Source organism: Mixophyes fleayi, chromosome 2 (assembly GCF_038048845.1).
Source record: "Mixophyes fleayi isolate aMixFle1 chromosome 2, aMixFle1.hap1, whole genome shotgun sequence".
Taxonomy (NCBI): domain Eukaryota; kingdom Metazoa; phylum Chordata; class Amphibia; order Anura; family Limnodynastidae; genus Mixophyes; species Mixophyes fleayi.
In genome coordinates, this window is record NC_134403.1 from 108,836,730 (window position 1) to 108,852,511 (window position 15,782).

Genomic DNA, 15,782 nt, shown 5'->3' on the forward strand with positions numbered 1-15,782 from the left:
ACTTTTTCCTATAGTGCTATAAACTATTAATATATAAACTTTAATAATTACTGTTACGAATGAGGCCCTAAATTTTCTGTTACCACTAAGCATTTAAATGAAATTTCATTGCTTATCTACAAGCTAGTTATGTTTATTAACGAAGTCTTCTTTCCCCATTCAGGATCTGCCTTAGGCATCTGTGGTGCCTCAGGGCTGTGGTGAGGGTTACAGTGACACTGTCTCATAAGAAGAATATAGTGAGGCTTTTTAACATGAGAATTGGTGCCTACTTGGAATAATAAAATACCACTCTGGAACCATTAGTCATTGGAATGAATCAGTGTATGGGTTTTTTTAAAACGATTTTACTTGAAACTTATAAGATACAGGCTTTACAGGTATCTAACTTCTATAGCAGGCAAATGGAGCAAATTCAGGAAAAGCGCTCCTATATCTGGTGTTGGGGATAGGTGGTTGGGCTGCTGCCTTTGTTACCCTCTTGAAGGTAGTCTGGAGCCCTCAGAAGTGAGATATGTAGAAACAAAAATATGTGGGGTGGGTAGTGGCGCAGAATGGGGGTGGGTGGGAGAATAGGGGACGGATGATGGCGGGGTGTGAGGAAATGGAGCATTGTGCGCATGAATAATAATTAATTGAAAGTCAAAATGAGTTTCTTAAATGTCACACAGTATTTGAATACAATCCTCCAGTAGTCTAATATTGAATGGAGTTCTTTGCAGAGAGAAAGGGTCCGGGAGAATTGTCTCTTGATCAAAAGGTGAGTAGAGATATATAGTGTGACATGGTATCAATCGGTAATTGGTGGTGGTTTACCGGGTGCACTTACATGGTTCATTCTGTATTCTGTGTGGATGTACAATAGTCCATTTCCCCACACCCCACCACCACCTGGCCCCTATCCCCCCCCCCCCACGTATTTTTGTTTCACAGGAATCTAGTTTGCTTCCAGTATTTGTGGACCGATAAGAGACCACGCACCAAAAACACAATTCTCCTCCTTTGTAGAGCTTGTGTTCTTCTTCTAACAATGCTAGTAAAAAAACAAACTTTGCAAAAATGTGATGTTTGTATCTTAGGACCCTAAGGACATACAGTATCTGCAGTATAGAAGATAAGGAAAAATGATAGCCAACCACCACATGTTCTACATTAACAAGATACTGCTGTCAAAATGAATGATAGCAAAAAATTGTACCTGCTATTACATTTCATGACACATTTCTTTTAAAGTAAATTTGTCACAATAAATAACATCCTCTGATTTGATAGTATCCTCATCATGGCATTTGTTTAATTTTTCATTACTCATTTTTCACATTTTACTTTTCACATGGTATCTACCTTTTACCTGTTTTCTAAAACCAAATTTCTTAAGAGATTAAAAATATAGATAGTTGTTATCACTGTAGGATTGGGGGAATAATCGATGTGGCAATTCTAAAATCTCCTTTCTGCTTTAAATACAAAACTCCCAAAAAAAATTTGATGTTTTAAACACAAACTGTGATTTTATGTTTTACAAAGGTACAATGAGTCAAGGGATCATTGGAATAAAATATCTCCCCCTGCCAGCTTCAGTGCTCATGCTTAACCCAGACTTTATAATTATCCTATGTGTAAAACATTTGATAACAAATTCCCTGTCTAGCATTGCTGGTTGTCATCCGTATTTATGGTATTACACTATCTGCCATCTGATTTTTTTGCAATCTGGACTAGGCTGACAAACTAGAACAGAAAATAAAAACTAAGGACAAGAAAAATAAAGTATTTTAGCCAACATACTTTCCATCTATTTGTCTCATCAATCCTATGTATAATCTCTTTCTCATCTTTAACTTATCATCCCTCTTTTTGTCTTTTTCACCTTCACATCTTCCTTATCTCTCGCTCATACCTGTTCAGCTTAATTCATGTTATCATTTTTTATAGAAAAGAATGGGAGAAACTTGTCATTGCCTTATAGTACCCGAAAAAACATAAAAACACATTTAGCACAAATGATGAATTTTAGTAGACATGTTAAGTAATAAAAAAAACACATTTAGAATAAGGAATAGGATAATAATAATAATAATAATAATAATAATAATAATAATATTTTATATAGTGCTTTTCTCCCAAGAGAATTCAAAGCACTTTACATAATGAACTGTAAAATTTGATTTAAAGTTGTTAACAGCTTGAACACATATATTGACTGCAGAATTCATCAATTATCACAGGGTGTGATTGTGTGATCTCAATGCCACATGTCACATATCACAGTCTAGTTATCCAAATGTAACGACAGATAGGGTGTTGTATAGTATCTCAAAGTAGGATGAACTTTCTTTTGCTAACTTTATCCACAATAGTTTCTGAAATGCACATATGTTGCGTCCCCATGCAGCTGTTGGATGGCCATTGTCCATTTCCTGTATGCCAAATAGGTCAACTAGCATGACCGTATTTAGAGTAAAAACGACAGGCAAAGAAAATGCCAGTTGACCAAGCACGTGCTGGGTCTAAGGATTGACCGATCCATTTTGCTACAAACTATGTCCTTTTGGTCCTTAAAAGCAAAACAAAGACCAAAAAAAACACCAAATAAAACTACCATCAATATCTGCATATGTAAATAAAAAATGTTGCTGGATTTAATCATTATTTGTTCTACTACCAATTAGAAGCTACTAATGCAGACATTTGTATCAATAAGACTAGCATTTTTCAAATGTGTTCTCTATACATTACTCCCCCCCCAAAAAAAAACAACTACACTTAAGATACAGAACACAAAATGGTTACTTCCATTTAGAACCTTCTAGACAACAGATGTACCTGGTACAGTTTATCAAATGTATATAAAAACAATCTGAAGTCCAGTGTGTCAATTTATCTCATAGTATTTCATGTGCAGAACATACAGTACACATCTCTCACCCTGCTTCTGCCAAATGATCTTATCAGTTATCAAAATATCTTCAGGTGGTTCAGTGCTACATTTTATGGCAACAAATTGACTTACGAGCACACCAGTTCACTAACATATACCCTATTGGAGTTACTTTTACTATTTATTATATTTTGCTCTTTATTTTTATTTAATTTTGAGATTAAACCCTCATTTTAACAATATTCTGCTCAGAACGTGTGTCCCCCATGCTTCGAATAATTAATATATGACATGAAGATTCCATTTCCGCATTTACCCCTACCCACTTTTTTCTAATACCTTCTACTCTTTTAATAACTGAACTAACAAGTTGCTTTTTCAAAAAAAAAAAAAAAAAAGTATTTATTGGATTGTGGCATCTGTTACACCAGTATAATATGTATTTAGATAATGTAACATAACATGTATGTAGTATTTTACAGTAATTAGCTACAAGTTTTAAAATGCCCTTTTTTATATATCCTTGTCTTGTCAATTGTATGCTTTTCAACCTATAGAAGGCTGCATTATATTCAAAGCTGCCATCCTACATAGACTGGTGAAAGATTTGTACCTTTTTAACATGAACGTGATCGTTGTAGTGCTATGATGTCCTCCTATATATTTCTTTGTGGGGGAGACTTATATGGCTGCCACCTTATGTAGTTTCCCAAGTGGAATGATTTTTTAATTTTCACTACTCTATCCATGTTCATGATGGCAGAGGAATGAGGGAGAAGTGGGGTTCTGTCTTCTTACATAAACATTTATGTCAAGAAAACAACACATTTTTATCTTATTGCAGAATAAATAATTTCACCTCTATGTAACAGATCTCCCATTAGTCCAATAGCAACTAACACACAGTGACTAGCGGTGAAAAACACTCACATTGTTACATTTCATCAATTATATATAATGTATCTTTTCATATCCCATTGATAATAGGATTTTGTTATGGATGAAACTGTAATAGCATAGTAAAATAATAGGAATCCAAGAGAAAAAGCCTGAAGATAAACTGACAAATAATAAGCTGTTTTGGGAATGGTTCTCGCGGTAAGAGCAATGACTGAAATATTGCTGCTGTGGGGCGAGTAAAGTATGCATGACAGAAATAAGACAGACTTCAGCATAAGAAGTGCCTTGTAACTGTAGTGATTGGGAAGACTTGGCATCCTCACTCCTATATTGTTTTTCTGTTTAATACGCAGTATACAGCCATATATTCATACGTGGATACTTCAAAATGTACATTGTGAGGACTATAAATCATATTAATAGAGCATTATTTTTCTAGTTTTGAACAATTTTAGCAAAAGTTGTGTAGTGTACAATAAACACCTTGGGCCTAACGCAACCCACGTTTAGTATTATACTCATAATTGGGCTTTGCGTGCTCCCGAATTCATCAAAGCATGGATCTCAAGTTACATGTGCTGTTGAAATCAGGAGCAGGTCTGCTGTGCTCTACTACACAAGATCCTGTTAGATACATCCAATACCTATGTGGATTAGAAATTCGCCAAAGAATGCACAGGAAAAAAATATTTAAATAATGTCACCTATTAATAAAAAAGGCACTAATGATAAAACTGAAAAGAAAAAAGTTTTTTTTGCTTTTTGTTTTCCATGAAACACTTTTATTAGAAAGTTGCTAATGTCTACTGAATTAAAAAACATTTTTACAGTTGCACGTGATTGCAAATACATGTTATAGCATGCATACAAGACGGTCATCACTATTGATTAGGACTTAGACCAGTGGATTCCAAACTTTCTCAGTTCGAGGCACCCTTAGGGTCTCAATAATTTTTTCAAGGCACCCCTATGCCAAAATATTTACCAAGAAGTCCCCTGCCTTGCTTACAAATGGGCCGGGCTGAGGCACCCCTGTGAGATAGCCGTTGTACCCCAGGGAGCCACGGAACACGGTTTGGGAACCACTGACTTAGACTAGTCCTTTATCTGGAGCAAGAGATACGACAGTAAAATAAGTAACTTTGAGATGGCCAGAGTTGGATTCATACGTGGCTGTGTGCGCTTCAGTTTAGCATGCCCCTACTGCAAATTGACTATGGCACAATGCTCCTTCCCCACCCTGTTCACTCCCAGAAATTCTAGATCATAGTAAGTGTCCTTTGCATACAGGGCTGCGTTCAGACGTTTCTCCCGGTTCTAGCCATGCGCAGAGTGATTTTGAGGACGATACACACAAAATCAGCAGTAACATGCCGTGATGAATCAGGCCCCTTGTATTTAGCCCTCCCAGATGTGTGGTTAAATTACTGTGCTGATGTCACATTGGAAGCTTGACACAAAAGCATCATGTGCTATCCATCTAACACTTCACCTCCTATTCATTTTGTTGCAATAAATACTAGATATTTTAAATGTAAAATCTTATTGTGGAGTATAATGTTAGCATGGCTAATGAATCATACATATAACATGAATAATGGAGTTTTGGAAGGATTTTTCATTAACCCTTATATGATCAAAAACAGTGTTTCTTCCATGCCACCCCATTTATATCAGCATATTCTGAAGATGTAGTTATCCGTATAAGTCATTTAACCCTTTTTGAGTGCTTCTAACATCATGAGAGCCCCATAGTGAATAACTACTGCTTCCTAGGAGAAACAAATATAAATCTATTTCATTTGTTATCCATTTAACATTTATTGTGATTTTACTTTAACCTATAGGTGCAATAAACATTATTAAAATATTATACGTTCACATAAGTAGATATTTATCATGTGTTTATAGCTTTATATATGTTTTATAGAATAATATTGTAAACATAAAACGACTCTTAAAACTGCAGGCATTTACATGAACCTGCTATAAAAATAATTAGGGCTGCATACATGACATATATGAAATGAATTGCATGTTTCCACCAAAAATAATAGTGGTTAAACCCTCAATTTATTAGTATTCTGAGATAATGCTACCTTATAGCAGGAAGCATATTAATGCTTTTTGTGTATTTTGACTTTCAGTCCACCTCACCCTAATTGTACTAGATTTTATGTAGATCAGAAGAGAAGATCTCCAGCCCAATACCTTGTGAATTAGAACTATACTCTTAATACTAGTGAATGAGTCCACTGTTTTCTTGAAATAGAAAGTTTGTAAAACTACACAAAAGAATAATATCATAAACTTACCCTAACAGAAAAAACGAGGGTCGGTGAAAAGGTGTCAGTAGCTAGTGATGGAGCCGCGTCAGTTCTATATATGACCTTTCCATAGTCGTTGGGAGCGTGCAAGAAAGTCGCAGTACAAGCGAGGCAGTTGCATTGTACAGTGGTGCCACCCTGCAAGTTAAAGATGATCAGTAAAGTATACTATTTTCTTTTTCTGTGTTGCCAATAGGCTGTTATTCAATTTTACTGAGAACTACAAGCTTCATTAACACTCCAAAACAACAGTTCTTTTTCACCAAAGCATATGTAAATCACACAATGCAATCTATAGACAAAAAAACAAAAATAGCAAAGAAAAGAAAATCCTCTTGCAGACCAAAAACTGGATTTTTGGTTTTAAATTACATTAATTACAAGACAAATGTAGGGATAGGTAATATTATTTAGATCAATGTATTGCTTGTTTTTAAAAATGCAACATGTTTTCAGCAGCACTATATAGTTGGAAAACATGGTTACACGTAACAGATGCACAATAGACCAAAAGCACGGATCTGCTCAGTTACAATCTAGACATAATAGATGTACAAGTAAAACATAATGTACCAAACCAGAGAGTGTGAGAGATGGAAAGAGAGAAAGAGAGTCAAAATAAAAACGTACATTCACCTAGTAAACGTTATTTTAACTCTAATGCCTGGTGTAACAGAGATCCTATTCCACTGAAGTATTTCTTCATTAATAAACCTGGAAATAACAAATAAGTGGGACTGAAAAAATAAATTTGCTTTATGAGCAGTTCTGTGTGTTAGTGGTAAATGATAGCTGAAGACTTTTAACAGGCTAACATGAATGTTCTCCAGATATATAGTACAAGAGGGTAAAAACATTGTTCCTGCCACCCTTAAAACCATGCAGCCCAGTGTAACATTCTCACCTTGCTTTGTGGAATGAATAAATATGACTTACACCTAGTAAAACGCTAGGCTTCAGTCTTTATATTATTAAAGTTCAAAAATGACTGCCTCCACTGTATGTAAATAACACAAGGATTTTACTGCATTTTATTATTGGGGTAACATCTTTGACAAACTGTGCTGGTGTCCTATGCTGCAGCTGTTTAAGAAGAGGTTTTTAATCTAAGATATGACACAAATGACATTGTTATTAATAATATTAAATACCTATTTGCCAACTTTATTGAGGGGAGGTCAAAGTGGCAAGTTGGCGGGGTGCGGCCATGCAATTAGTGTCATCACGCCCCCAGTCTGCCGCTGGATTATATGCACTTTGCATCATCAAGGAGCTGGGGCCATGTTCACATGATTTACGGGATGAGGAAGGGTGACCTTCTCTCCCAGGTATCCAGGAGAGCTTAGCCAAACTTTTAAGTCTCCTGGAGGCTCCAGTAGAGTAGAGAAATATGATTAAGTCACAAGTTCTGGGAGAGAGGGAACCCTCCCACCCCCCTTCGCATTCACTGCAAATTGCATTATCATTGGATCAGGTCAAAAAGTTGTCAAATATGCTAAATATACACCAATCAGCCACAACATGCCTAATATTGTGTAGGTCCCCTCATGCTGACAAAACAGCTCTGCCCCATCAAGTTTATGGACCCCATAAACATCTGAAAGTGTCATATGTTATCTGGCACCAAGACTTCAGCAACAGATCCTGTGAGTTCTGTAAGTCACGAGGTGGGGCCTCCACAGCTCGGACATATTTTTCCAGCACATCCCACAGTTTCTCATTCGGATTGAGATCTGGGGAATTCAAAGCCCAAGTCAATACCATGTACATTTTGTCATGTTCCTCAAACCATTCATGAACAATTTTTGCAGTATGGCAGGACGCATTATCCTACTGAAAGAGGCCACTGCGATCAGGGAATATCATTGCCATGAAGGGTTGCACTTGGCCTGCCACAATGTTTAGATAGGTCATATGTGTCAAAGTAACATTCACATGAATGCTAGGGCCCAAAGTTTCCCAGTAGAACATTGCCCAGAGCATCACACTGCCTCCACCGGTTTGCCTTCTTCCCATAGTGCCTCCTGGTGCCATCTCTTCCCCAGGTAAATGATGCACATGCACCTGTCCCTCCATATGATGTAAAAGAAAACCTGATTCAACAGACCACAACACCTTCTTCCATTTCTCCATGGTTGAATTCTTTCACTCACATGCCCATTCTAGGTGCTTTCGGCAGTGGGTAGGGGTCAGCATGGGCATTTTGACCAGTATGCAGCTATGCAGCCCCAAACGCTGCAAGCTGTGATACAGTGTGTGTTCTGTCAATTGCCAGCATTAACTTTTTTGGCAAATTGTGCTACATTTGCTCTTCTATGGGAGTGTGCCAGATGGGCTAGCCTTTGCTCCCCTCACACATCAATGAGCCTTGGGCACCCATGAGCCTGTCATCAGATCACCAGTTGTACTTCCTTGGATCACTTTTGGTAGGTACTATCTATCCACTGTATACCGGGAACACACCATAAGCCCTGCTCTTTTGGGATTCTCTGACCCAGTTTTCTAGCCATCACAATTTGGCTCTTGATCCTTACGCTTGCTCATTCTTCCTGCTTCCATCTCATCGACTTCAAGAACTCACTGTTCACTTGCTGCCTAATATATCCCACCCCTTGACAGCTGCCATTGTAATGAGATAATCAATGTTGTTCAATTTACTTGTCAGTGTAGCATTATGAAGATAAGGCTGTGACAGTCTGACAGCTACACCTCCAACATAACTTCCTCATCCATTTCAGAATTCAGTTCAAGCTCCTTACTCTCACTTACAAAGCCCTTACTGACACTTCTCCCATTACATCTCAGACCTTGTCTCAAGGTACATATCTACCCATCCACCCCGCTTTGCTTCTAACCTCTCCCTCAATTCACCTCTCAATACCTCCTCCAATGCTGAACTCCAAGAATTCTGCAGTGCTGCCCCCATTCTTTGGAACTCCCTCCCCCGCCTCATTCGATTTTCCAACCTTCAGTCCTTGAAATGCTCACTCAAAACCCATCTTTTCAAGCTCACCTATCCTACCACCTCCTGATCATCTTATTCATCACATCCTATTCCTTCACCTGCCATCTCCATTTTCTCCCAGCTGGTCCTACTGTCTCTCACCACCCCTCCCTCTAGAATGTAAGCTCTCAAGGACAGAATCCTCTCTACCTATTTTCCCATGTCTGCCTCCTGTCTGCCTTGTATGTCCTGTCATATATTTTGATGCATTCTGTGTTAGTCCCCATAGCATTACTCACATTCATCTGTGCTACTTATTTGTATTGCCTCATCTATTTGTTACTTGCTTCTATATCCAGCTTTACGGAACCTGTGGCGCCTTATAAATAAATTAATTGATTAATTACTTATTAATAATAATAATAATAATAATAATAATAATAATAATAATAATAATAATAAATGTCTTCGAAAGCAAGCAACATTCTACAAAAGCACACCATCATTAAAAAAAATTGGGATCCTCTGAAAATGCTACTACCAGCCCTAGACTATGATAAACTGGGCTAGTAATACCATAACCTACAGCATGGGGTCCCCCTGTGATAATGTCACACAGTCCTAGCTTGTTCAGCATGAGGCTAAATCTAAATATTAAGATACGTGCAACTCAGCATATACACACAATTGTGTGTTTTGTGTAAATTGTATGTTTTCTGCAATTTATATGCATTCCCACTCTGCATCAGGCCCATTGTGTGAAATTTACTTTTTCTCTTTTTATTGCAAAATATTTAGTTACCTAGTGCTTCCTTTACTCAGATTGCTTACAAACTGTTTCTTAAAGTTAAACTTTTTAGAAAAAGAATTGCTTTAAATATTGTGCAAAATTAAATATAACCAAACATATGCTAAGTATTTTATTAAAAATAAACATATTTTGATTATTTGTGTTTTCTTTTTATAGTTTACTCCATTAAGATATTGCTAGGTTTGAAGGCTACACTCATTTATAGACAGTAAAGGGTGAACATAAATCATAGTATGCACAATGTTATATGTATCCAGTATTTGTTCAGAAACCTTGAAAAACATGAATTCTATAATTTTACCTTCATTACTTTCATTAATTAAATATTTTTTGACAACAACAAAGAGATGAGTCAAAATAGCAGAGTTTGAATCTGTAACCTGGGAGCAGGAGCGTAAAAGGGATGACATTTCCCACATTAAAACTGTATGATGTAGTTCGGACCTTAGCAATGTGATGAAATAAACTTGTGAACAGTTCATATTCCAATGAACTATGGAAGATGTTGTTTATTACAAAACATTTGTAGTGTTTTGTAATACACAAAAGAAGGATTATTATGTAGAGGAATTGTTAGTAAATGAATACATGCAGCAGGGGCAGCATGGTGGCTTAGTGGTTAGCACTTCTGCTTCACAGCACTGGGGTCATGAGTTCAATTCCCGACCATGGCCTTATCTGTGTGGAGTTTGTATGTTCTCCCTGTGTTTGCGTGGGTTTCCTCCGGGTACTCCGGTTTCCTCCCAAACTGGCTGCTATCAAATTGACCCTAGTCTGTGTTTCTGTCTGTCTGTGTGTGTTAGGGAATTTAGACTGTTAGCTCCATTGGGGTAAGGACGGATGTGAGTGAGTTCTCTGTACAGCGCTGCGGAATTAGTGCCACTATATAAATAAATGATGATGATGATGCGGTAGGCTGGCAAATATTAGCCCGTGGGGCAAAATTCGACTCAGCAGCCTATTAGGAACATTTTAAAGGAACAAAATGCAAGTGGCCCAGTGACCCAGCCCAAGGTAGAGCCCACTATGGGACCGCTCGGGGGGTAGATGCCCCCTTTCCCCAAGCCCAGCCTGCCCCTGAATGCATATTCTAAATGTCATTTAAACACTGTAGCTGTAGTTTTCTCCTAAAGTAAACAAAGAGAGAGCAATTGTTTAGACAGGCATATCAGACAAGCATAAACTACCGCTGCAAATAGTTGTATATTGCTTCTTAAGTAACAAGTACGGTATAATTAATAAAGCAAACATAATAGGCAATTTAGCCATAAGCAAATCAAAACCTATAACATATTTTGTCGGACTTATAAATGTTCTAATATTCAGATATTAGTTTAAATAATTATTTTGTCAAATATAAAATATATATAATATAAATTAGTATGTTGAATTAAATACAATATTTACTATTTAAAATCTTTAAACATGATATGAAAGGTATAGAAAAATGATACTACTGGTAGTACACCCATAATAACATAAATGTAAGAATAAGTGTCAACGAGCAATAAGCTTTGCTTCAGGCTCAATAGCCCTATAGCAGAGGTGAATTTAGTGGCTTTTGGTGCATTTCAACCTACACAAATCATTTTGATACCTGTGTAGTGTAACTTGCATGGCATTGCATAAGTATATGAGTCATTTGATAAAAAAAAACTAATTCAACATAAAAAACAAGCTAATTTTGAAGAGCAATCATTTTAAAAAGTACAATTCAACCTTTAAAATTAAACTAGACTTTATAAATGACAAAAGCTTTGTTAGAGCGCCCCCAGTTTCATAAAAAAAACAGCCCAATATTACCAAAGAGTGCCAACAGACTTAAAATATGGATACAAATAAAAACAGAGGATATTAGGCACTAAAACTTATCTCATAGGAATATTCCAAATTTCAACAATTAATAAAATATAAAAATATAATAATAAGGTCAAATTCACTGAAAAATAAAGTTCTGTCTAGATTTCCAAATATTCCTCTGTTTTGTTTATAAATGCTGTTGCTTTCACCTCAGTCTGTACGTTCTTTCTGGAGGATGCATAGCATCTTCATTTATCTTAATGTCTACTATGGATAATTTCATCAGTTACTAATGTAAGTTATACAACTGAAACTTTAGCATCTAAATATATCAGTTGGAATCATATGAGAACTTGTTTTGCAGAAATTCAGTCAGGTTGAATTAGATTATAAAGGTGATAAGCAATGATGAACACTCAGGGTCTTTTTTTGTGTTGGGGACAAGGCCCAGTTTTAAATGTAAAATATGCATGTAACTCCCTGTCACTGTGTGTAGTGTTTAGGTGCACAGTTTAGGCACATGCAATTTTTTTTTTACAGTTTCTCTGTGAAGATGTGGGGACACAGGTGACATAACTTGGTGGTGCAATGCAATCAGATGTCTCAATAACTTGGGCACCGGATCATTTCTATATTGCAAAATTGCAAAAATAAATATATTGCAAAATAAATTTATTTACATTCTTTCTTCACTCCAGCACATTCTTAAACTGTTGCAGTGATAAATATGATATTTTCAGTGTCTATATATATCTTCTGTCTCCTCTTGCACAGTACTTAACGGCTACATGCACTAAATATTAATGTCACTTTTAAAATTAGTTCACATTTCTCTCTCACAGCAGTGTTCACTCTCCCCTCTCTCTCCTGTCCTCTGCTTGGGTATTATCTCTCTCCCAGGCTCTGAGGGGCTATTATCTCTCACCCCTCCCCTGCGGGGCTATTATCTCTCACCCATCCTCTGCGGGGGTATTATCTCTCACCCATCCCCTGCAGGGCTATTATCTCTCACCCATCCTCTGCCGGGGTAATATCTCTCACCCATCCTCTGTGGGGGTATTATCTCTCACCCATCCTCTGCGGGGGTATTATCTCTCACCCATCCTCTGCGGGGGTATTATCTCTCATCCATCCCCTGCAGGGCTATTATCTCTCACCCATCCTCTGCGGGGGTATTATCTCTCACCCATCCCCTGCAGGGCTATTATTTCTCACCCCTCCCCTGCGGAGCTATTATCTCTCACCAATCCCCTGCAGGGCTATTATCTCTCACCCCTCCCCTGCGGGGCTATTATCTCTCACCCATCCCCTGCAGGGCTATTATCTCTCACCCCTCCCCTGCGGATTTATTATCTCTCACCCATCCTCTGCGGGGGTATTATCTCCCACCCATCCCCTGCAGGGCTATTATCTCTCACCCATCCTCTGCGGGGGTAATATCTCTCACCCATCCTCTGTGGGGGTATTATCTCTCACCCATCCTCTGCGGGGGTATTATCTCTCACCCATCCCCTGCAGGGCTATTATCTCTCACCCATCCTCTGCGGGGGTAATATCTCTCACCCATCCTCTGTGGGGGTATTATCTCTCACCCATCCTCTGTGGGGGTATTATCTCTCACCCATCCCCTGCAGGGCTATTATCTCTCGCCCATCCTCTGTGGGGCTATTATTTCTCACCCATCCTCTGTGGGGGTATTATCTCTCACTCCTCCTTTCCGGGGCTATTATCTCTCACTCCTCCTCTGTGGGGGTAATATCTCTCACCCATCCTCTGTGGGGGTAGTATCTCTCGCCCATCCACTATGGGGCTATTATCTCTCACCCATCCTCTGTGGGGGTATTATCTCTCACCCCTCCTTTGCGGGGCTATTATCTCTCACTCCTCCTCTGTGGGGGTAGTATCTCTCTCCCATCCTCTGCAGTGATATTATTTCTCTCCTGTCCTTTGTGGGTGTATTATCTCTCAACCCCTTCAATGTTTGCTCCCTCTCCTTTCTATCATCCTATCACTTTCTGAGCTAATTTAGCCCTGAAATCTGTCCCATGTCACTAGTATTATGTCAGTGATGTTATACTTTGGCCCCTAGTGGCAGCAGGCGATAGACCAGCTCCCCAGACTAAAAAGGAGGTTCCAGGACCTCCTCCACTCTGTCCTGGGTCCCTGGCTGTCACTCTCCACACAGGGTCTGATCCCCTTATACCAGCCTGATATTGTTACGCAACATTCCTGGTGTGTTTAGGTAGTGCTGGGCTACACATTAAGTCACTGGGAGGTGTGAACAACACCACCAGAGAGAGTGTTACATGCACTGTTTAACTGCATTGGCAAACAAATGTACATATCTATGTACAGATTGCACTATTTCCAGATCGCTCTATATGTCTGTAGAGGTGGACTAGGAAGGGAAAGTACAATAGAGTCATGTGTACTTATTCTGTCTAGAGCCACAGATGTGCCTGTCTTAGGCATTTCTGTTGTGGGTGCTATATTCATGAGCAAAGGTGTGTGTCAATGATGATGATCATGAGCATGTACCTTTGCAGTAAAAAAAAGTATTTGAAATAAATAATTGTTGTTTAAAAAGACATGCCCCACTCCCGAAATAGTGTTTCCAGCACCATCACTTTGAGTTGGTAGCGGCAATTGCCATTGAGTAAACAATCTGGGGTCCCCCACAAAGGCTTCTACCTGCACTATGCTGTGACAGGCTGATGTCACTATAACAGGGAACCCTGCAATGTGGGGTCTCCAGTCATAATATCACAGAGCCCTAACTTGTTCGGTCTGATCCATCACCCCAATCACCCTCTCCAGGAGAAAACAGCCTGCGTTATAAGCACTAAGGCTCCTACCAACACCCCTGCCTGTCAGTGTTGGACTAATAAATAATTTTGAAATTGTTTTAAACATTCCTGGTGCATCACTGTCAAAATCCTTGCACTGCTCTTAATAGTTAACTCCTAATAAGCAGGACAAACAAAACTGAGTTACAGTGGGAAAGAGAAGTGTTTATAGCCAAATGGAGGAGACGTTTTCAATTCTAGATCCACCTTCTCAAGTAACATTCGCAAACCCACAAATGTCTAAATTGTTTAAAATAATTATTCAGTATTGGTAGGATGTTTGTGTTCCAAAGAAAATAAATACAACTTAAATTTCAATAAACATTTAAAAATTAAGTTTCACAACATTGCGTAATTAAATTGCAACAAAAGCAGATGTACCACGGTTTTACAGCACTATTCTCTATGAAATACTATAATATAAAACATAAAACAGTACATGCAAGAGTATATGTAACATAACAATGAGCTCCACTGTGTTAAGTCCTGGATGCTGACTAGGATTGATAACATGATGTAGGAAATCTGTCTTATATGGCATTTGGAGGACATACATTTTAACTTGAGGGAATTATAAAAAAAAATATTTGCTCTTAAATATTGTGCAATTACAGTCGGAAATTGCGGAGCTGTTTGCTAAACGTTTTTCTTTCTTTTAACATTGGCCCCTAACATGCCGAATTGTCTTGTTTTACACCATATAATGTAACACATCTCTCCTAAGGTAAAACATGGATCAGTAAAACTGATTGCAGGGCACCAGTATGGGCAAGCAGCGGCACAAGACACAAACCATTTATCCAAATGACTTCTGTCAGCCACATACATTTGGATGAAAATGGGTTATATGCAAATACTCAAGATTGCTCTCCAAGATCCCTGCCCTCACTGATGAATACATAATTGATTTGAAATGATTTCATTTCACATGAATATCCCGGGTCTTTACAAGGTCTAAGATTAAAATAAAACAACCATTTTCTTGCTGATTGTTGCAACTAGTCAGTGACATCACTGACCTATTCATCTCTTGAATTAACATTAGATGATGACTTCAACAACCTTTGTTACACTTTCTTGTGTATCTATGTTACATGATGGAAGATACAGTGCTTTATACTTCAAGCATATCTATAATCTGGGTAACAATGACAGCCATGTATACATAATATTACATTGTTTACAATAACAGATACACAAACACTTAGAACTTTCAGAAAATGATCTTCACTTATGACAATTGCTACATGCTAATGTTCCTCTAGTAATAAAT

General features: G+C 38.0%; 1 protein-coding gene across 3 annotated transcripts in view; it reads right to left on the reverse strand.

Moving 5' to 3' along the window:
- The window catches only part of PCDH9 (protocadherin 9), a 1,670,245-nt gene that overhangs the window by 812,712 nt on the left and 841,751 nt on the right, over positions 1 to 15,782 (reverse strand). For 2 of the 3 annotated variants that reach the window (XM_075199800.1, XM_075199802.1), the window contains exon 3: positions 6,097 to 6,246. The exons of the other annotated variant lie outside the window; for it this stretch is intronic. In XM_075199800.1, the coding sequence (XP_075055901.1) occupies positions 6,097 to 6,246 (150 nt within the window). The remainder of the gene's footprint in view (positions 1 to 6,096; positions 6,247 to 15,782) is intronic. 3 annotated transcript variants of the gene reach the window in all.